Source organism: Emydura macquarii, unplaced genomic scaffold (assembly GCF_026122565.2).
Source record: "Emydura macquarii macquarii isolate MOO-44397 ecotype Brisbane River unplaced genomic scaffold, CSIRO-AGI_Emac_v2 contig_719, whole genome shotgun sequence".
NCBI classification, from domain to species: domain Eukaryota; kingdom Metazoa; phylum Chordata; order Testudines; family Chelidae; genus Emydura; species Emydura macquarii.
Window position 1 is genome coordinate 12,121,740 of NW_027130856.1, and position 22,859 is coordinate 12,144,598.

The 22,859-nt window shown below is 47.9% G+C and overlaps 1 protein-coding gene across 1 annotated transcript; it reads left to right on the forward strand.

The window, feature by feature from the left end:
- The first annotated feature begins 6,265 nt into the window (after positions 1–6,265).
- On the forward strand, positions 6,266–11,904 carry MNX1 (motor neuron and pancreas homeobox 1). Its single transcript, XM_067542799.1, has 3 exons — positions 6,266–6,884; positions 9,899–10,059; positions 10,540–11,904. The coding sequence occupies exons 1-3, from the start codon at positions 6,281–6,283 to the stop codon at positions 10,861–10,863; spliced, it is 1,089 nt and encodes a 362-aa protein (XP_067398900.1). The 5' UTR covers positions 6,266–6,280; the 3' UTR covers positions 10,864–11,904.
- The last annotated feature ends 10,955 nt before the right edge of the window (positions 11,905–22,859 follow it).

Sequence of the window (22,859 nt, forward strand, 5' to 3'; positions counted from 1 at the left end):
TAATATTAAGGATTGCTTAGAGAGTTAAAGTAGACGCGGGTCAGCCGGGGCAGTAATTGGAAACAAGCGAACGTGTCAGTTTCACACAGCAACTGAGCAGAGTCGCTTTAGTTTGCAGCTAGCTCTGGCCAAAAAGAAATGCAAAACTGAACAACGAGGTGGAGAAATGGTATTAAATATGAATGCCTCTTACCCCAAAAGGCTAACATATTTCTTGGCGAACATTCGTACTTTTCCACAATGTGTTCATTTCCAGTGGAAAATCGACTGAATCAACCACTCGTCTTAAAGCGAGCCTTTCGATGTTCTCTTACCCCAATGGGAGTGAGCCGGATCCACTTACACAGCCCGTTCGGTGTTCAATACACTAACAATGGAAACAGTCTGTCAATGGAGGGCAACGGATGTCTTGATGTTGCCCCCCAATCGACTACGTTCCCGATTAAAAGTGATTGCTAATGATGTAAAAAGAAGGAAACCACGCAGTTTTTATTGTCTCCGTGGAATCTAATAAACCGGTCTGAATGTCACCCTGATTAGCATCCGAGCACCTCTGGTTCACTCCTATCCTTGTGCTGTTTTCCTCTGTGCTTGTACATCTTCCCGAGACTGACTAAAACTAACTAAAACATTGGCTTGCTATACTAGTCTGTGGCTTGTCTGGATACTGGGTATATATTCATTAAAGTGCAGCTGTCATTTATTTATTCCGATTTGAATAGTTCTACTAACCAGGCAAGGACGACATTTCACATTTTAAACTCCGTAAGTAAACGGGCAAATTCAGCCATCTCGATTTTGTGCAACTCTTAGTGAAGAAAATCTCCAGGAGAAGTCGATGTCGGGTTGACCTGCTCAGAGTTCCCAGACTGCGACTCAGAAATGTTACAGAATAAGTCTGCTCCGCATAGCTAAGTGATTGCTGTCATGTTTGCCTCTGAGCTCTGGCCGTTCACACTGCTAGACGTGCAAGTGCACATCCAGATTCCAGCAGGAGTGGGTTCTGGATCATTTGGGGCATGGCTGGGCTCTGGGACTCCTGCAGACCTCAAGCTTCGCTCACTTAAACTGAATCGCTTTGTTTTAGTTTAAAGGGGGATTGTTTCCCTTCTTGCGAGGAAGAATTTCCCACCGCGATGGTCACAGTCCGGCCTGCTCTTGTGTTAGTGATTTAGGCTAAGTTCTGACCGAAGTTAGCGGCTAGGTAGAACCACCCTGACTACGTGAGTCCTGCAGAAAAGTGGGGCTGTCTCGGCAGCCCCACCTGAGCGACAAGACCCACTGCATGGAGGGCCTTACACGAGGCGTCCCCCATGCTTCGGGCAAAACCTTACAAAGGGATTCACTGTCGTTAATGAGCGAGCCCCTGATTCCCCAGCACGGGCCCAGCCTTGTCTTCTCTGGAGGCGGATCGGGGCCCTCCGTGCTGTTTGGCAAACCGTGGCTTTTAGCTATTCGCCCATCCCCACTGGTCTTAGATTTAGGCAACAATCTCTGTTTCTGTTCCTAAGCCACGGCTACAGACCTCCCTAAGTCGGGCACAGATGGGCCAAGAGCCATAGAGGACCCAAGGCAGATAGCCCACCGCTGCCCTTTCCCTGACCCCAGCTCTGTCAGCGGGACCCAGGGCAACCGGGGCTTCCACGCTGCTGGTCTCGAATGGGGGACAATCAGCTGGGTGCTCGGCGCCCCTCCCGCCCGGATCCGGCCTCTCCTGATTATTCCGTGGTGCTTTTGCTACAGGAGAAGGCCCTGATCCAAAGCCCTTTGACGCCAATGGAAAGACCCCCCCACACTGACTTCAATGGGCTTTGGATCAGGCTCTGAACAAGCAAAAAACAAAAAAACCGCCAGAAAGTAACAGAGGGGGGAAGCATGCAAAACTGCGGAGAAAAACTCCGAACAAGCTGCTCCCTGCTGGGACTCTCCGGGAGGAACTGGGGGGAGACTCTGGGGTTTGGCTTGGAATCGTCCCGACAACAGTGTGTATCCGCCCCACGAAAGGATCGGGACCCCGCCCAGTAATTCCTACCCTTCCCCCAGTTCAAACACGCACTGAGTCCCACGCTCCAAAACCGCCAGCGATCGGGGCTGTCTGGCCCGTGGGCTTCCCTTCCGTGTGTTTAGCCTGCCTGGGCACCAGAGTGGCCTTTAAGACTTGACAGATCCCCACTGGGCCAGCGACAGTTCGTGATTTGTAGCAGGGTGCATGTGGCATCCAGGGACTATGGCCACACACAGTCAGAAGGCGGCCAGAGCCACACATACACAAGCAACGCATCCCCCAACTAAAATATGGCCCGTAGGAAAGGGAGTACATTATACAAACGAACCGGTATGTTTCACAGACCAATCATTTACATGCCTGTGTCAGAGAGAGCCATAATCCAATCCTTCACACGCACCCGGGCCTGGGAGGCATGAGGGGAATCCAGATGCCGTTACACTCCTGAGATTCAAGACCTTATTCACAAAGCTGGCACCAACACACCGGCTGTACCAGCGAGCCATGTCACACGTGGCACGGCCAGGTGATCGGGACCTGGATCACAACAGGTTCAATTGGCAACCAGATGCAGTCAGTGTATGTTCTCGTTTAAGGGGGGCTTTGGCTCGCACAGGGTCATGTGAGTGCGGGAGAGATTGGAAGGGTTACAGTTGTCTGAGCGGCCTGGTGCGGGAGGAGTGGGATTAGCAGGAAGAAAATGACAGAGACGAATGGCACGTGGAAGAGGAAAGGGATGAAAGCATCATCACAACAAATGGCCCCGACTCATTTGTGTTCCAAATCATTGTCTGGAAGAGGGGGGTGAGTCCTGTAACTAGGCCTTACTCTGCATGGCAACTAAACCAGAAGAGAGGGAGGGGTCGGGGGAAGGAGAATGGTAGAAAACTTGTCAGACTTTATTCATGATTATTGTTGTTGGTATTAATTACTTACGTTTAGTACAATTTCTGTGTGAAAAAAAACGACAGATCCAAATGTGTGTGATGATCAAAACGGAATGACCCAGAGAAGCAGCCCGGGCAATGGGCAATTGGGGCAAGAAATCACAAGAGGGCAGCGTGAAACCTGTCTCAAAGCACCACGCCAAGGAGCCACAAAAATCATTGCTTAAGTGGTGCGCAGCATAGTCCTCCCTAATGACCGCGGCGGTGTGACGGGAAGAGGTTGCCCCGTAGGGCGCTGTTTTGTACTGTACAGGTGTCACTGTGCTTTGAGTTATAGACGTGCCATTTCTTAAATCCACCTGGAGTGTTTCCACGCACAACTCCGCAGAAATAAACCCAGTGCATAGGAAAGCGCCACTTACATCACAAATCCTTGAACATGGGAGCATCTTCACAAAGTGCATCTCAATGGCTGGTGATTTCCAATAGCTACATCCACCGCGATCCCTGGGATGGATGGATAAAAATGAATTGGGATTGTATTGCTGACATGTTCCATCAGTCTCTCTCCGACCAAAACACACTGTACTGTTCCCAGTACTCTGCATATGCACTGATCTGCACGTCTTGTGACTAGATCGTGTTCAGACTGCATCATGCCCAGGAAAAAGGGAGAGCGAGAGAAGTCGGCCCTTATAACATTTGCTTACACAATTTTATTTTATTTACAAAGCAGCTATTTTATTTGCCCTGCTGCCTGGGAAGTGCCCGGGGATGGGAAAAGCACCTCCCTCAGGAGGAAATCTTAATTTCCTGGTAAAAGACCTTGCCCTTGGCAGGAGTATTAAACAGAGGAGGAGCGAAATCTAGAGACACTGGAAAGATCTATTGTGTCATCTAGCCCATCTGCCTGCCAGTGCAGGACTTCTTCCCTGTTTTGTTTTAAAGAGCGATGACATTTCCCTGGAGAGGTCACTCCGAATCAGCCTATGTGGAGAGGCTGATGTACAATAATATGAATACAACATGATGGTTTTTTTAAATGCTTCATACCTGCGTGTGTTGACATTACATAGCTTTGGGATTATCTCCTAAACCCCCTGGCCTTCCTGCGATCTCTTGTATCAGGTGCTTTCGGATCTTTAAAAAAAAAACCAACCAAAAAACAACAGGTGAAGCAAATACCTGCGCCCTGGAAACAGGGTCATTTCACCATTCCGAGCTGCAATTATATGGAAATTAAGTGCAGTGCGGGTACAAAGTCAGAGACATTATCACCTGCTCTTGCAAAAGCTTTTGAAGGGAGAATATGTTTACTTTGTGACTTTTTTTGTAACAGCCTGGCCTCCTGTTCACATTCCCATTTGCGTTATGCCCCTTTTCTCCTTTTCTAACCTCCTTCTGGAGAGTCAGGAAATTCTAACTTTGCAAAAGACTGAACATTTGCCCCCCTCTCGCTTTTCCTTTTATATTTCGGTGTGTTTGTGTAAGATAAGTAGGTCTAATAACAGTATTGACAAAACTTAATTTTGGTGGCAGGCTTGACTTCCTGACTTGCAGCTGTTTATTCTTTCTAACTCGTTAAAAATCTGTTGGCAGCGCACAAAATGTAAATATTTGAAGTGTCCAGGAATGATAGAAAACTGGAGTTTAATACACCGCATACCCCACCTTGAACTTTCGATATAGGCAAACATATATACAGGGCTTGCAGATGGAGAACTAAGGTCCCATTGCTGAGTATTAACAGAGCTGCAGTAACTTTACATTGTGATTTTTGTTCTGTGTGAAACCGTATTTTTCACTCCGATTTAAAAATAATAGTGCTGACGTGTCTCACCCAGACACAGAGCATTCGAGAGTTTTCCTCTCCTCCCCCCGCAAGTTTTTACATGGTCTTTTATGGTACGTCAAGGAGCCAAATGAATAGAGCAGAACGCAAAAACTATGCTCTGTGTAGGCACAGATTGGGTATAAAACACTGCGGCCTTCTCATTGGCACATTCTGTGACCGCTGATTTGTCACTTAAGAATAGAAAATCATTGTAAAAATATTGTGCCTTTATTTAATCAGCAGTTGGTGCCGTCTCGGTCTCTGAAAGTCTGTAGCACCTGCCATTAATTGCAAATTGGATCGCCAAAGCGATGCCATTTAATAACGCTAAGAAAAATCCTGGGATATTATCACTGGCTAGTAGTGTTGTCAGTGTACATATGCTGGGCTGTAAACATGCGGAGAATGGAGGGCGGCGGTGCTTGCAGGCTCTCCGAGGAGCTGAATTTCCATTGCATGGCTGTGAGAATAAAAATGCACTCTTCACCGGTGAGCTGGTGATACTGGTCAGAGCTCTGCAGGAAAAGCCTGGGATTTTCTCCCAGCAGATCAGGAGCAAACGCCGGATTATGATGTTTGTTGTTGTTATTTAAAGACTTCAAATAAATTTCACCCAGGTCCTGTTTTGTGGTCACCAAATTAACACGGGCCTTTCATTGCAACAAAATAACTACACGCCGCTTAGTAGGGGACGGACTCCTTAAACCAGCCACACTAAGATCAGTCCCGTTTAAATCTTACACCGCCCACCGAAGGGCATAGATGAAGGTAACATCACGTTAACTGCAGACGGGGCTAAGCTGACCAAAGGCGAGAGCATCCTTCCAGCTGTGCGTTAGGCGGCCGACACAGGCTGGCTCACGTCCATTTTTGCCGTGGCACCAAGTCTCTTGATGCCGGGCTGTGAACGGGGAACCACTGACGCCGCTTCGCCGCGGGTGCTCAAGCAGAATCCGTTTTGTGTTGCGGGTATTGCAGGCGCCTCCTCCCATTCTTAAAAACCCGGCACGACCGAAGAATGTATTTGGGTTTGATTTGGGGGGGGGGGGGACATTGACGGGGGGGGGGGGGGACAGACACAGGTAATATAGCCGCTTCTCAAGTCACTTTCCTTCCGGTACGCTGATCTTCCCCGCGACCCCTCCCCCGCCCCCAGGACCCTGCCAGCCTTTCCCTGCAACCTGCTCTGGAGGGAAAAGAAACCAAGGGGGCGGGCCCCGCTCCCGAAGCGTTGACAGGTGTGCGGCGGGGCCAATCGCGGCGGCCAGCTCCGAGCCCCGGCCACCAATAGGGTGTCTCCCAGCCCCGGGGCCAATGGGAGCCCGAGCTGAGCCTTCAAGTGAGCAGAGTTTGGAGGCGAGGTGCTTACTCTCTGCCCAGAGACATTTTGCTGTGCCGGTCCCGGTCCCGGCAGAGCTGTGAGTGGGGTGGGGGTGCAGAGGCTCCCCGGGGCGCTGGAGGGCTCGGGCGGGGGCAGTTAATTTAGCAGCCAAGGGAGTCGCTGGGGTTTTTTTTTTTGTTTGTTTGTTTGTTTCTTCATTTAGAAACAATCAGATGGAAAAATCCAAAAATTTCCGGATCGATGCTCTCCTAGCAGTCGACCCTCCCAAAGCCGCCGCCGCCGCCTCCGCGCAGACCTCCCCGCTGGCCTTGGTCACCTCCCTCGCCAACACATCTGGCCACAGCAGCAGCAGTAACAGCAGCAGCTGCAGCCCCCCGTCCTCCTCCGAGCACCACAGCGGCGGCTCCTCGGACTGCCTGCGGACGGAGAGCCCCTCGCCGCCCCGGATCCTGGCCGCGCACTGCGGGCTGGTGCCCAAGCCCGGCTTCTTAACCAGCAGCAGCAGCGGCAGCGGCAGCAGCGGCCATCACCACCACCATCACTCCGCCGGAGGCCTGGCCCTGGGACTGCACCAGGGGGGAGCGGGCATCCCCACCCAGGCCGCTCTCTACGGGCACCCCATGTACAGCTATTCGGCAGCCGCTCTGGCCGGGCAGCACCCCGCTTTGTCTTACTCCTACTCCCAGGTGCAGGGGGCTCACCCTTCCCACCCTGCGGCAGACCCCATCAAACTCAGTGCCGGGACTTTTCAGTTGGATCAGTGGTTACGAGCATCCACGGCGGGCATGATCCTCCCCAAAATGCCGGACTTTAACTGTGAGTATCTCTTCGCCAGCCCCTGGTATTGGGGGCGCCGGGTTTGTCGTGATCTGTCCTTTTCCTCTGTACGTATCTCCACTTCCTCGCCGCCCCCTCTGCACTGCCAGAGCCAGTCTGCAGGGTTTGCGGGGCCTATGGCGAGGATCCATTCTCCCAGCCTTTCCTCCTAGCTAATGCTCCCAGACATTCGGCTAGAGATTTCCGTCAAGACTTCAGCCGGCGGCGGGGGTCATTTCTTTATTTTATTTTGAATTTGGTCATTATTTGCACGAGGGAGGAAATATCGCTTAACACGGGAAGCAGTTGCAGTGTATGCAGTTGGTTATGGCCGGCACCTGAGCAGTAAATATAGACTGATCTTTCACGGACAGTGAAATGTGTAGGCGACAAATAATTCATCCCATTCCAAGTTCTAATTCACATTCCACCGCGGGGGAAATGTTCGAAATAACCAGTGGGAACGGAACCCCGGGCGATGGGAAATCTGTAAAACCTGCCGGTGATTTTTTGTTCGTTTAATTTTTTCTGGATGGTAGAGCGATCCTGCTCATCTTTGTTAATATTACGGTGCAGAAAGTATGCGGGACAACTTGACAGGACTCTGTCCATTTCACCCCGAAGGGGTGCTTAGTCAGATCCTGTCAACCAGGCAAATTTCGCAGACCTCTTAATCAGGAAGAGTTTATGGGAATCACAGCGCACTCCTCTGCTTAGATGGTTCCAGTGACCATTCTGGGCTACGATTAAATGTTTGTTTGGGTGAAATTGAAACAAGGAAGCTAAATAAATATAATCGGATTCACTTACATCTGAGATTTTTTAAAAACTGCTTTAAAAACAAATACCCTGGCCTGACCTAACAGCAAACGTGCATTGCTGGGCAGATAGGCCTCAATGGAGATGGGGACTTTTCTTGCATCTCTGTGTTAGGCGAAGATCATTTTCTTAGGTGTTAGCTCTCTGTGGGAATTACTGATTTAACAATACCTTAGGTCTAGTTTGACTTAAATCATGACAGGAAATAATTAAGATTTTTTTATACCACTCCGTACACATACAGACAAAAAAAGTCCATTGTTTTCTCTTAAATGGGTTTGTTTAGACTAGGACATTCAAGAAGAAAAATAATTAGAAAAGCTGTCCGAATTCTTGCCTTTTCAAACAAGATGCACTAGTGAATAAATAACCAAGAGAAATGATAATGGAGGCCTGGAAAATCACACAGCGGTGAGAAAATCTCATCTGTGTTACTGTTTGTATGCCGGACACTCTCTTTTTTATTCTGGTCATTTTAACAGGTTTGCTCCAAATGAGATAGTAAAGGCAGGCTCCTCCTTCCCTCCCCTTTTGAGTTTCTAAAGGAAAAGAAAGATGAGAGAATGTCCAAAGAATCACAGATTATATGTTACAATCGCAGTACACGCAAAATGACTGTGCTGCGTTTTATGCCTTTTAAAAGGAGCATACATATCATCTGGAACTACGGAGTCGGAATTGGTTGATCAAGAAGGATTTCAGCTCGCGTGCTTCCAAACGGATGTTCTCATTTATGTGTCCCTTAAATGTGGCCGTACTACTTTAGGAGAATAATCTCGCCATCAATTCTCTTTACTTGCAACCTTCAACAGAGTAATTTTTGACACGATCCTGATCTTTGAATCCAGAAAATATGCTCAGATTATAACCTCTAATTGTATATAGCTCGAAAACATTGTTGAAAATATGTTTTCTATCGTTCCCTTACACCTACACTGAACAGTATTTTACGTCAGGGTTCATGTCACATTTGTCTCCTGTTATGGGGCAAATATTACGGCAATCTTGCCAGCTGAGATCATGAAATAAAATGAAAACAATTTGAAGTGATTGGAGAGAAACCTTTTCCTCTAATCTGCTGGGGGGAATCATTGCTTCGGCCAGGCTTCAATTGAGTATTTTCCCAAAGTCACTCTGGAGTCTCTTTTAATTAAAGTTCTAATGTATTGTCAAGCTGGGAATTCGGGAGCCTTGTTTAACTAAAGTAAGGGGCGTTCAAATTAAATGAAGCAAATTGCTGTTCCCCGGAGAGACTGATATCATTTCACCGTGATCTCTGGTTCTTTTTATTGTCTAGCATTTATTAGGCTCTTGGGAAATCAAGAAATCCCTCTTTGGTCATAAATTTCCCTGAGGGGGATCTATGTGAAATTATGTAAATAGAGAAGTCCATCTCAGATTGCATATTAACTGGATCATCCTCATCAGGCTTGGGGTGATTGAGGTGTCTAATTCAGGGAATGATCATGTCTACTTTGAACTAAACTACCTTTAATGCTGGAATAGTGACAGTGTGAGGACTGGAGGGTTTCCACAAAGACCTCACTATTCTCAGCTCACTAGACTCGACTGCTAAACATGTCCCCGGAAGGTGCCAGTCCCTTTTGCCTCCATTGTGAGGGCGGACCCGAAGGAGACTTGCCCCAGAGCACCGCCAGCTCCCGGCTGGGTGTGTGATAGATGTCGGGCTGAAGCCAGGACTGCGGGGAATGGGTCCTAATTGGAAGTGGCCGCCGTTTCGGTAGTTTTTCATTGTGGCCTGTGGCAAGGTCGCCGCTGGGGTGAGCTGTGGGAAGAGGGCATGTGGCGGGTGGCTTTCAGTCACTTGTTCCTCTTCCTTTTCCCCCATTAAAAAAAAAAAAGAATTTCGCACTGATTTTTTTTTCTAACCCCCCACCCCACCTTCTCTCTCCTTCCTGCTGCCTCCCCTCTTCTCTCCCTCGCAGGGGACCAGCAGTTCTCTTCCTTCCCCAATCATTTCCCACTGGAGCTCACTTGCCCCCCATGGAGACAGGTGGACGCAGCCTGGGACCCTAGAACGCTCCCCTTTAATGCTGACCGAGGCGCAGGAGGTAGCTGGGCCCCGGCGACCCCAGCTCTGGCCCGGGGGAGGCGGCTGCCCTGGGACCGGAGGGTGGCGGGGCTCCCCTCTGGCTGCCTGCGGGCGCGGTGCTGATGCGCTGTTTTGTCTCCAGCCCAGGCGCAGTCCAACCTGCTGGGGAAATGCCGGCGGCCCCGCACCGCCTTCACCAGCCAGCAGCTGCTGGAGCTGGAGCACCAGTTCAAGCTGAACAAATACCTCTCCCGGCCCAAGCGCTTCGAGGTGGCCACGTCGCTCATGCTCACCGAGACCCAGGTGGGTGGCGGCGGCCCCCGGCCCCTCGGACTCAGGGGAAGGGTCTCGGGGCTCTCCGGGCGGAGACGGCCAGGCTGGCTCGGCGCAGCCCCGGGCCCCAGGCTTGGCTTCCCAGCTACGTGCCGGGAGCGGAGCGGGCTCGGGCCCCTGGATTCAGGCTGAGCAGCTCCGGGGCCCGCCCGGTATCTCGGCCCAGGTGCCTAGCCCGGAGGCGGCCCGTTGGGCAGAAGGGCCGCAAGGCCTGACCCCCTCCCGGGCTCCCTTGTCCCGGCTCCCCGCATGGTGCCGCGGGGCACAGTGGGGGGAGGGGTGCTGGTGGGGGGAGGGGTGCGGGAGCGGTCGGTGGGTGCCTTGGGCAGCGGGTCGGGGGCGAGGGCAGAGGAGTGGCGGGTGGGGTGGGGGCTGCCGGGGGCGAGGGGGGGCGGTGAGAGGGCGGGTGGCTGCGATCCCCCCCCCTCTCAACCCCTCTCCCGCCCGCAGGTGAAGATCTGGTTCCAGAACCGGCGCATGAAGTGGAAGCGGAGTAAAAAGGCCAAGGAGCAGGCGGCGCAGGAGGCCGAGAAGCAGAAGAGCGGGGTGGGCGGCGAGGACAAGGCGGACGAGGAGCTGCTGCTGCCGCCGGCCCCGGAGAAGAGCAGCGGCCGCCGGCTGCGGGAGCTCAGGGACAGCGACCCCGAGGAGGAGGAAGGCGGACACTGCTGCCCCTACAACTCCTCCGACTGCTCCGAGGGGGACGAGGACGAGGCACAGCCCCGCAGCAGGCACCCCGCCCCGCTGCAGCCGCCCCTGGGCCAGCCCCAGTGAGCCGGCAAGCGGGCTCCCCTTCTCCCAGCTGCTGCTGTCCTCCCCCGTCCCCTCCAGCCACACACCAGCCTGCCCACCCGGACCTCAGCCACGTCCAGACACACAGACACACACCAGCCTGCCCATCTTACCCCAGCCGCCTGACAGACAGACAGACAGACCCCTCTTCCTACTCCTCCAGTCACCCTCCGAAGAGAGAGACAGACACACACCTCTGCCCACGCCTGCCCCAACCCCCCCACGCCACACCTCTGCCCACCCCATCCTTAAGCACGTTCCCCAGACCCCCCCACCTGCCCACCCTACTCCTCTAAGCCCCCTACGCCACACACACACACTTTCCTCTGCCATCCCCTAGTCCTTCCCCAGCGACACACATCTGCCCACTTCTTCAGGCCATCAACAACACACAGTCCTCTGCCCCTTCCCTAGACATCTGCATTTGCTCCATCTCGGCAGCTTTTGGCGTCAGTGAAATGAATCCCCAGTGCAGCCATCTTCCTGCACAGGAGGAAGAACAGCTAATCTTACACCAGTACCTTTTATTTCTACATGGGGAAAATATTCGGTCTTCAGTTGCGCACAAGCCCAGATCTATCCTTGCTTTTGGCTTCAACATTTCAGCTGTCAAATAACAAACCGAACAGAGAAACCAAGCAGGTAATTATTAGAGGTGAGCATCTTTTGGTAGTTTGTATTTTTTTTTTTGGAGGTACATTGACAAAAGGAGAATTCTTCTTCACACACAAGGTAGAGAAGATTTACAGTTCACCACAGTGTTAAGAGACATTTTAAAAACTTGAATCCTACCCCTGAAAACCCCTATTCTTTTGCTGAGTATTGGAAATGTTTTGTGGTTATTATATATCTGGAAAACTGTTTGTCATGAACGTTAAAACTGCTGGAAATTTCAAGACTGTACTGTCTTTATTTTTGTATATTGTATTTATAAAAAAAAAAAAAGGATACCTCTACTTATGCATGCTAAATTATTATCCAGCTTCTCCATCGTCCATGATGGTATGTAAAATAAACAACATTTTGTACTTGAGACTTGTGTACAATTTTTTTTAAAGGAATAGGATTGTCTACCGGAGTCTGGTACCTGAGTTTATACCGCATCCGGAATCATATAATGTGTTACTTCATTATACGCATTCATTTGTATATTTCCTGGAAACAACCTGAAACAAAATTATGCCTCTAAATCCATACACTACCTGATAGGGGAAAGGGGCTGGAGGAAGGACTCCTAGATTTATGGTTAAATAAGTCGAGTAGGCTGAAATGCGCTGTATAATTTCCTTTGAAAGATGTTTTTTAGCCAGAGTGTTTTCCAATCGTCATTTAATTCGATCTAAATACCCTAAAGTTTATTTCTGTCCTAGTGTTCTGCTAAGTCAACAGTTCCCAGAACATGGCGTGGTTTGCCCATACTTGCACCTAACAATGCATGTCTGAGGACAATTTAAATTGGAAACAAAAATCTATTTTCTTCCGTGTTTTTGCCTCTGTGGGCCAGATTCAGATCTCGGTGTAAATCTGGAAAAACTTCATTAACGTCTGGAGCGGGATTCTGGATTTAGCTGCAATCAGAAACTGCTCCGATCTGTTTCTTTTTAAGCAGAAAATAAGCGGAGACGGACCCCGGCAAGGCGGCTACTGCCGCTGCTGTGTTTTAAGAAGAGTGGCTGTCTGATTTCTCCCTAGCTGTGTTGTGAATCCAGCTCTGTTTCTGATTGCTTATTCCTTCCCGTTTGACTTTGATTCCTCCCTGCGATGCAATTCCACCGACTTGGCCTGGCCCTGAGGCCAGCTGGTAATAGCTCTCTCGGATTTGTGCAAGCGCACAGCCGAGGAGACATTAGGAGAGAGTCAAACTGCGGAAACATTTCACAGGAGAGCTGCGATGGCCGTGGATTAATAAACCTCTGCAATGTGGCTCATCAATCAGCGAGCTGCAGACGCTGCGAGCATGTGCCCTACACATGGAGGGATTCTAGCAGCAGCTTGGGCCAGAGAGGACCGACCAACGAGCTGCACATGCTGGGTAGCTTTTCACCCAAGCGTGCTTAACAGGAGACAGGCATCCTCGGGAGCAAATCTGCAGCGCTAGATCCTTGAGACCCTAAACTCGGGAATGTATGCACCCACTTAGCTGATACACTCAGCTAGTGTTTATTTGAAAAACATGCACACAGGCAGAGCTGGTGAAGGAAACATGGTCCCCTCTACGACAGCCATCGTTCGAGTACAGGCGGCTAGAGAGGCGAAATCTTCATTCCTTCAATAGGAACACTATTTACAGCTAAACCCCTGCGTTATAAGCACTGTTCCTATTGCGGCAATAAGGCTGTTTAAATATACTTTGAAATGATGAATATTTAATAGACGGTGAGATGGAGAACAACCCTCCTTTGACCAACATCCAACTTTAATTTTGCTATGAAGCCATTTTGCTTTATCTTCCCCTTCTCTCTCTTCCCGGGTTTAAACGCAACCGTCTAACCCCAATCCTGTTTTATGTCTCATTTGCTCCATCCCATCCCGCGCACATGTAAACCAGCGCTTCTTCCTCGCATGACCGGCTCTCCTTCCTGGTATATTGCCATGCCCTGTACAACACCGGCCTGTGGGAAGGGGAGCTAAAAGGCTGAGCTGCAGCGAGCAAGATTTAAGTAGCTATCCCATGGCGAACTGCCCCCAGTTAAAAGGAAGCAATTGGGTTATTAGTGGTCAAGTGGGAAAAATGAAAAACAAACCGTCTGAAAGCCCCGGCGCAGGAAATTAGAAAGCGGAGCTAATTTACAGGCATTGTATTAATTCAAGGGCTAGCACCATGTAAAGTTGTTGTTAGTTGAGGCAAGCAAAGTGGGAAGGAATAAAGAGGACCTGCAGAAGCAGCCCTTTCAAGAGATTTCATGGCCAAACTCCTTCCCGCTAAATCGCCTTTAACTGTTGAATAATGAAAAAGGTATAAAGTTATTTGCTATTTAAGCTTCCCACTTACAGCCCTGCTGCTATAATATTGCTGCATTTGGGAGCCTCCGGCCAGATTTCTGGTGGAGTCAGCAGAACTGTCCTCATTCAAACTCCTTAATAGCGGCGGAATTTATCTCTCTAATAAATTTAATGATCAATTCGTTCCTGTCATCGCAGCTCTTCCCCAAATCAATTATAGCAAATTTAAATATAATCACTGGCTCATCCTAACTAACTCGGGGCCACATCTAACAATTCATTCCCCCTAATGAATTACTAGGCGTCTCTGCTCTCTTTTTAGTCTAATACCATCCTTCACTGGCCGCTTAGAGATGCAAAAAGGAAGATTAGCAATTGAGGCTTAAAGGCACAATTCGCAGCGCAAGGGGTAGAGACCAGAGGATTACAGGAAGGTAACTCACTACGCTAGACCAGATTCTGCATTTCCCATTAGGCCAAATCCTGCTGTCCGTCACCCTGCTTTACATCCGGAGTAACTCTGCCGATATCAATACAGTAACTCCGAATTTTTACGTTAGCGTACCGAAGTAGAGAATGTGTTCCGGGGAATTTAGTTTGCACAGGATCAGAGTAAAGTATAAATCCTGCTTGTTGTTCTCCCCATAGGGCCCGGATTCTGGTCCCGTTTACACTGGTGTAACCCCACTGATTTTAATGTAGTTACTCCCGGTTTACACAACTCAGAATCAAGTCCCGTGACTTCAGTAAGGCAAGGAGGATTGGGCCACCAGGTCTTTTTTCTTTCTGGTTTCCTTCCAAGAATGGGAAAGACAAAACAGATTGGCTGGGAATACGGAGCAGCTAGCAGCATTCATCCTCTCCTATCATCGGCTGTGAGTAAACCCTGCTAACGTGCACGGTCCTTAAATTCTGCCAGTCGCCGAAGTGCTCGGCAAACATGACATCCTGGTGATCTTGCCATTTTTTGCCTCTTACTTCAGAGACTCCCACCACCGCAGAGTTTTCAACTGTACCCGAGTAAGTAAATTCGGTTACAAAATCATGACTCTCAAGTATATCACGGGCTGCAGGGAAGAATAATAGCCTCCCTTCTGGCACACTCTTTTAAAAGTGACTTTTTACAAACCTGGGTTAACCTTTCCAATGAGAACAATATGGCCCATATAAATTACTTCTGTAAAGATTTGGCCATACAAGGCATATGAAATACAGTCTGATGCATGGATGAGGTTGTTACTAATGATAATCAGAAAAACAGTTTCAGGTCACTGAGCTCCTCAGGTGTTGCTAATTCGAAATGTGATCTATAAAGCATATAGTTTCTGCGTTCGCTTGGCCCTCCAGCACCTACACCGCATTGGAGGAATATTAAGGAAGTATTACACTCTGCCATGTATACACACGTATATATTGCTTAATAAAGTAGAAATCAGTTCAATACACAACCTCCTCACGTATAAATAGGGAAGTATTTTAATGGGTTCCAGCATAGAGAATATTACTTACGTTTGCAAATACCTTTTATAGCATTCTCTCTATACTATACAGGCAGTGGGATTTACAGAATTTATAGACACACTGGATTTAGGAATACATTTCTTAATTTTATATACTCACCATATCAATATTTGTGAGTGGTACACACACACATTTCTTAATTTTATATACTCACGAATATTTGTGTGTGTGTGTGTGTGTGTGTATATATATATATACGCACACCAATCCATAAACCCAATTTATGGCCAATTTTGATCTTACACCCCAGGAAGACTATGAGAGTTCTCCAAGAGGTAAATTAGCATTAGAATTTGTCTCTATGTATACAGTTAAAACAAACCAATAAAAAAAACTTAAAAAAAAAAGCGTAACAGAATAATTCCAAAGAATAAGAAACGGATGAGACTGGGTTTAGCACATGAAAGGTTCCATCCCCATGACATTAATTTATAGTTAAATACGTGATAATTAAACAGGAGAATAAATAGCCGATTCAGGTAGAAATTTACTGTTTGCCTAAGAGGTGTGTGTCCAAATGTGTTTCAAGCGTATAAAAAATAGCCTAGCAGGCTACAGGCAGCTATTCATGGGCTCTGTATCAAAGTCCTACCGGTGTATTGTGTCTTTCTCAATAAAACTAATCTCTTTAAAGGTCCAGCGTCTCACAAGAATACCTTCAGTGTTCCAGACTACAAGGGCAAATATGTTTTTCAGATTCTGATTTTATGGACGGATTAAAGTTTATTTTCCATAATAGGGCACCTAATAAAACGCATAAAGCTCTGTCAGACTTACAGATGGTGGCCTCATTTAACACTTTCACTTCGTAAATCATTTTACAGCTTTCCAGGTGTTTCCAAAACTGGAAGGGGGGGGGGGAGACGAGTTAAACCTACTTAAAATATGTATATAAATAAGCGTTTTAGTGGCTGTGTGAATTTGCATTGTCATTTGGAAGGGGTCCAGTGAACGTATTTCTCCCACTTGGAGAGAAGTGGCTTTTATTAAAGATTTCCCCGGCCTCCAGAGTCACAACCCTTCTCCCCACGTGCGGTGTAATAAAAGCCGTAGAGTGATTAACAGTGAATCCATTAACAAACGCGCCACACTCCGCTATCCTAGCCTTAAACGGTCCGGCTGGACGCGGGAGCCACCCAGGAGGAGCCATCGATCGGTGCCTAGAGAAGCGGCACTGTCCCCAGATCACCCCGAGCTAAAGCGAGCTGTAGCCTGCACGGCGGCTGCTGCTGCTGCTGCTGATCCGCGCCAGTGCGCGAGCCCGAGGTGCCTGCCCGGCCCGCGGCCACCCCTCCCCCAGCGCCGGCTCTGCGCGCCTTCTGCGCTCCCCGGCCTGCTAACAGCGCCGGAGCCAGGCCTTGCAGCGGAGCGGCCCCGCCTGGTTGCAAACAAAGGAGCGCTGGCAGCTCCCGCGGGTGGCGGCCCGGCCCTGGGCTCGAAGGGTGACTAGGCCTCGCCTGGTTTACCCAGCTGGGCAGGGACAAAGGCCCCGAGGCGCCTTGTCGCCGCGGAGCGTCCTACCTCTGCCCCCTGCCCCCAGAGAAGGGCTCCCGTGGCGAGCCGCCAGGTCAGCGAGAGGCCTGGACACCGGCTGCCGCCGGGGTTGGTGTCCCCCGGGTCAGGGCGCACGAGGGCCCCCGCAGGCTGCGGGCATGGTGGGATTCACTAAGGGAGACTTCGTCTGCCTCTGGGCACGGGCCTCTCTCCGTTCCTTTGACGCTGCTGCAAGTTTCATCTCAGCTGGAGATTAAGCCCCAAGCCCAGGCTCCAGCCTTGAATTGCTGCGGAGTGCGGGGAAGTTTGGCCCCAGGGTCTGGGCTTGGCTCTGCAGGGCCAGAGGACAGCCAGGGGGAAATTCCCAGTTCCCCAAAGGCTGGAGGTTTCCGCCCTGTGCTTGTGAAGCAGGCCCACCCCTTGCTAGAGCTGCAGGGCTGCTCAGGTACAGATGCCCTGTCTGGTTTTAATGTCATTATCCTATCAGTCACTAGCTAAGACACAATAGGTAACAAGACTCTTAAAATGTTCATTGCCGTACTTGTGAGGTGGTGAGTATGAACAAAGACCTGTCATGGACATTTTATTTTAAACAACACCGTTTAGGCATGGATGTCATTAACTAACAATTTCATAAAAATTAAGTGCTATAGCAAAAGAGCCAAAATAGGATCCAGATGTTCTAGGTAAACCTACTAAAAGTCTTCCAAGTGGGAAACCATATATGTAATCTATACCAGTATTTCTCAACCTTTTTTCATTTGCAGACCCCTACAAATTTCAAATGGAAGGAAATCTTAGACATAGTCTACTGGTTGGAAACCAGTTCTATGGTGTTCTAACCAGTGTTCTGTGGTAACAACAATCTTTTGTGCACCCCTTAGACATAGTCTGTGGATCCCTGGGGTCCTCAGACCACAGGTTGAGAACCACTAATCTGTACCATCCTACCATGATGTCTGAGGCCTTCTGCAGTAAAAACAGCAGCCAGATTGAGAGACAGCAGCCATGAGCGAAGTTGCGGAGTCATCCTCATGTTCCATCTAAATTGCACCAAAACAATGTAATATTGGGCTAAGTGGGCACTTCTGTCTTACTAGTACCCACCACCACCACCAGAAAACTTTTTGTGAGCTTTCTGTCTGGCAAGAAACCACTTGTCAACAACTGTGATTGTGAAATCTATACTTTTCTACTGTTTTGCTTTTATGGCTATTGTTTATCTGTATGGCAGTGATCCTCAAACTGTGGGGCTATCCCTCTAGTGGGGTGGGGGAAAATGTTTTGGGGGGGCATGGTGGGGCCTGGGCCAGCCCCCCTGGGGGATGGGGAGGGAGTGCCACTCAGCTTCGCTCTGGTCCCACCTCTGCTTCAGCCCCAGCTCAGCTCCCAGCTGCTGGACCCAACCACAGCCCTGCTCCTGGCCATGGCTCCACTCCTGGCTATGGTTCCAGCCGCAGCTCTGGCCCTGGTTCTGGCTTTGACTGCAGCTCCAGCTTCAATCCCAGCCACTGCTCCGTTCCTAGCCCCTGGCCGTGGTTGCAGCTTCGTTCCCGACCGTGGCTCTGGTTCCAGCCCTGGCCCTACCTCCCGATCATGGCTCTGGGGAGCGGGAGGCATGAACAGATTTCATTACAGGTAAGGGAGGGCATGACAGAAAAAGTTTGGGGGCCACTGCTGAATGGTCTCTGTATTGATTGTTTCTCTCTGTTGCATAACTAATTTAGCAAGATTTAAATCAACTAAAGTGGTGGGGTATGATTGGTTAAAGAATTGTTTCACAATATGTTAGGATTGGTCAAAGAATTGTTTTGTAATACTTTAGTAAAATGATTGGTTAAGGTATAGCTAAGCAGGACTCAAGTTTCACTATATAAACTGGGGTTCAAGAAGGAGACTGGAGGGAGGCAGCAGCAGCAGCAGCAGCAACCGCGACCTGAAAGAAGAAGAAGAAGAATTCACCTCCAAGTTACAGCACAAGATCACAGCTGCTAGAATTGTCTGCACAACCATGATGTGCAGCTACCAGAACCCAGACAAGACCAAAGTTGCCTAGTCAACAGGGAAAGTCCTCCTGCATGATCAGGATTAGTGAGCATAGCGTTTGTTTAGCGTGTGTATTCTGCTTGGTAATTGTTAATAGATAGAGCTTAAGGATCTTAAGTTGTGTAAGGCTCTTTCACTTGGAAAAGGTCCTGCAAACCCACAGAAGATTATGCTCTGAGCCCTACGAACTGGGTAAAGGTAGGTGCTTTTTTCCCTGAACCCTAACGAAAAGGGAAAGGGTGGGGATGCTTAAATTAACAGGTTATGCCTTGAGGCCACAGAAGGGTAAAGGTGGGGTGCACTAGAGTGCGCAGGTTAAATGACCAAAGTATGTTATCAGTGAAAGGAATATAGATTATTTCTGAAGTTTAAATTTTTATATTTAGCCATGACGATAACAGTTTATCTATCTCCTGTTTTCATGTAGTTCTCAGAAAGATGCTTGAATATATTCATCTTTTTCTCTTATAACTTTTTCCCTTTATGCTTAAGGAATCCTAACATAGCCTCCATTCCTGTGTTTGGATTTGTGCAGACCCTTGCTCCCATGTGGATTCCCATTGAAAGACCACTTCCTTTGACTCAGTTGTAGGGTTGGGACTTTATTATGTGGCGGGGATATGGATTAGATCAGAGGTTCTCAGTGTAGGGATTGTGACACTCAATGGGTCACAGATACCCTGCTCTTTCCATATTGCTAAATGCAGTGGGGAGGTTAAGTAGATCCCTCATAGATGGGAACAGGCTACCAGGGAATCCCTGTATGTTAAAGCTTAAGAGCCACCAAAGTTTAAGAGCCATCATCTTTGCCTCCTCTGGTCAGATTTTGACAAGGATCCCATCTAGTGGTTTCTGAGCACAGGTACCCAATTAACTCCCATTAGTGAGATAGGCAGAGGAAAACCTACCTTCCCCCCGTTTGTGGATTGCTTTGGGGCTTAGGTGGGAGATGGGCATCTGGACGCCTAGCATGAGGCAGTAGTGTGTCTGTGCTTATGCTCTGAGGCAGAAATGTGGAAACCTAGGAAACTTTTGTTACAAAAAGGTAGGCACTAAGGGCTTGTCTAAACTACCCTGCAGTTTGGACTACAGGGGTGTAAATAATAGTGTGCACCAAAATGCTGCACTGTAACTCCCCCCTGTGGACACTGCAGGCACAAACTGAAAGGTTCCTACTTCACATTAGTGTAGACCTCTTCAAACAGGACTACACTAATGTGAACTAGAAACCTTTTAGTTTGCATATGCAGTATCCACATGGGAGTGGGTTATAAGCAGCACTTGGGTGTGCACTGCTATTCACACCCTTGTAGTCCAAACGGTGGGGCAATATAGACATAGCCTAAGTGAGGCTAGACACATACAGGGTTAGATGGCAGCCGAGTGGGGTTTTAGAGGATGCAGGAGTGCCTAGCTCTGGGGTTTAGGCACCTTAATATCTTTGTGGATCTGGGCCCAAGGTATCACTCAATGAGAATAAGGGTATTCGGATCAGGCCTTTGTCTTCTTTAAAAGAGCCCTTTAAATTTGCAGGCCTGGGGATAATTTTTAAAGGAAATATATAAGCAGGTAAATGTGCTATTTTTATTGATGACTCAGAGGAAGTGAAATCCTGGCCCCACTGAAGTCAGCGACAAAACTCCCAGTGGGTCCAGGATTTCACCCAGTGTCTGTAGCTCCTCCTCTCACTGGTTTCAAACCTCAGATAAAACAATTGAATCAAATACATACATAATGGGAGCTTTCAAGCCTGCTTGTCATGCTCAGCTTAATGAGTGAATGGCAATGAGTTGGCAAGCTTTTCCAAGCAGGCGTAGGGGGAGCAGTTCACCAGTCTGAATCTTTGGTGAACAGCTCCCTGGAGCTCCACTCAAAAGCTTTTATCATTGTAGGCGATCCTTGGAATTCATGATTGCTTTTTACTCCTTAATGCTGCATGGCCACTGACCTCAAACTACCTCAAACTGCACATAAAAACAAAACCAAAAGACCCATGACACCTACCTGCTCAGCTTCAATTTCATAAAAAAACAAACCATTCAATTTGGGAAAGAAACAAACAAAAATAACTAAAATAGGTGAACTGGACTACAGATTTTAAAAAAATCCAAAAACTGTAAAATTCTGAACCAGAAGGAAAGATGATCTTGTGATAAAGGCACAGGACTGGGAAGGGGGAGATCTGTGAGATCTTCCTTGCACCGTATGACTTTGGGCAAATGTCTTAACTTCTCTGGCTCCATCTACATTAGTCAAGTGCACTGTTCCATCTACAAACAGGACAGCTAAGAGTTCGTAGCACCATTGTCGCTGCAATGGTTCAATATGGCCAAGTCACATATCTGGATTTTTTGTAGAATGATTGTGATGTATTCACACAGACAGCTCTTGTTCCAGTTCTTGATGCAGCAGAACAACAAAGTACCTGGGCCATTGTTCCCTGTACAGCCCTATCCTCCACAACAGGTGCATTAAAATGCAGCATAACAATAGGTGAAGATAACCCAGCAACACAATACTGGTTTTAGTGTAAATTTATAACAGCTATTTTTTTAATCTATAAAAATATCAGTGATGCAGTATCCAGGGGTCGGGAACATGGACAATGATTTTTGGAACTTTTGAGTAATGACAGGGCAAAAAGTTGGGCAAAAAGTGGACATAACATTTTTGGGGGGGATATCATTACAATGTTCTCATTTCATATTCTGAAGTTTTTCTTGGTTGCAAAATGGGATGACATTTTCATTCTAATTGTCATTAATAATGTTGCCCTCCCCCTCCCTTTTTGGGCAAAATTCAAATGAGTAACATCTACGTTTGTCTTGTAGTCCCAATAGGCTGGGCAAGCGATTGGTTCCAGCTTGGCTGATGATCCACACATGCATCCTGAAAACCTCAGCTCACTGGACAGCTTCCGGATAGCATGATCGTGAAGGGAGGACAGGAGGCTCCTTCCAGTCTGCTATCCCTGAGCATAATGCCCAGATTCTCATCCTGGGCACTGCCACAGCTGCAGGTGGGGAGGGAAGGAGGCTGCTCAAGGAGGTAAGTAAATTGTTCTTAACTCTTTTTATGCGTGTGTAATTTGATTCAATACTTGAACTTTTTAATATTACTCATTTTTCTAAATACACTGAGCTTCCTTCATTCGTGTATTTCACACCTGGCTGGAGAGACTTCCCTTTAGAGACAAGGACAGTGGGAATCTTGCCCTTGACTCCAGTGACAATAGGATCCAGGTCCTGGATGAATTTTAGGGATCTCAATCTCTTGTAGAAGGAAAGAAGTTTGAACACTGTGATTCTGGTATTTAGGTGAAAGAGGAGATAATTTTAAAATATTTGTTCATCCAAAGCACTTATTTGTGATTTTAACAGCTACTCTTTTGTTTCAATCATGATTTAGGATCTTAAACAGGTTTTTAGTATTTATTTACTTACCTTACAGATTTCAGTTTACCTAAATTAAACTGGTGGAAGCCTTTGAAACAGGTTTTAACAAATTTAGGAGTTTGACAATCCAAGGTCAAAGGTCCTAATAAATATATTTAAAGTGCATAATACTGGGCAGTTGTTACACTTCTTTATATGATTTAAATGAGCTTAAGGAAGTCAAGTGATACCAGACCCTGACTTGTGCATGAATCCATTATTGGAAGGCTACTGTTATTCACTTTTCTAAAAAATAAGAATGCAACAGGTTTTAGGTATAGAACAACTGTTTTATAGGGGCAGCTGTGATTTGTAAGCTTCCAGGGCTTGAGGTAAACTAAACTTTATTGGAGAGAGAAAGTTCCTTCAGGAGATGTAATCACAAAAAGTGACATATGGTAAAAGAGTCATACATCCATTTACAATTTTCTGATATCAGGCCAATGCAAAAAAAACCAACAAAAAACAAACATTCCAACCTTTGGAAAACCTATTGTAAACATCAGATTCTCATTAAAACAGAGGACTAGAATCTGGTCA

Excerpts from the sequence above, each read along its gene's own strand:
- MNX1 (XM_067542799.1), top strand. The coding sequence starts at position 6,281 with ATGGAAAAATCCAAAAATTTCCGGATCGATGCTCTCCTAGCAGTCGAC. Across the intron at positions 6,885-9,898 it reads CAAAATGCCGGACTTTAACT|CCCAGGCGCAGTCCAACCTG; the intron begins GTGAGTATCTCT and ends TTTTGTCTCCAG. Across the intron at positions 10,060-10,539 it reads TCATGCTCACCGAGACCCAG|GTGAAGATCTGGTTCCAGAA; the intron begins GTGGGTGGCGGC and ends TCCCGCCCGCAG.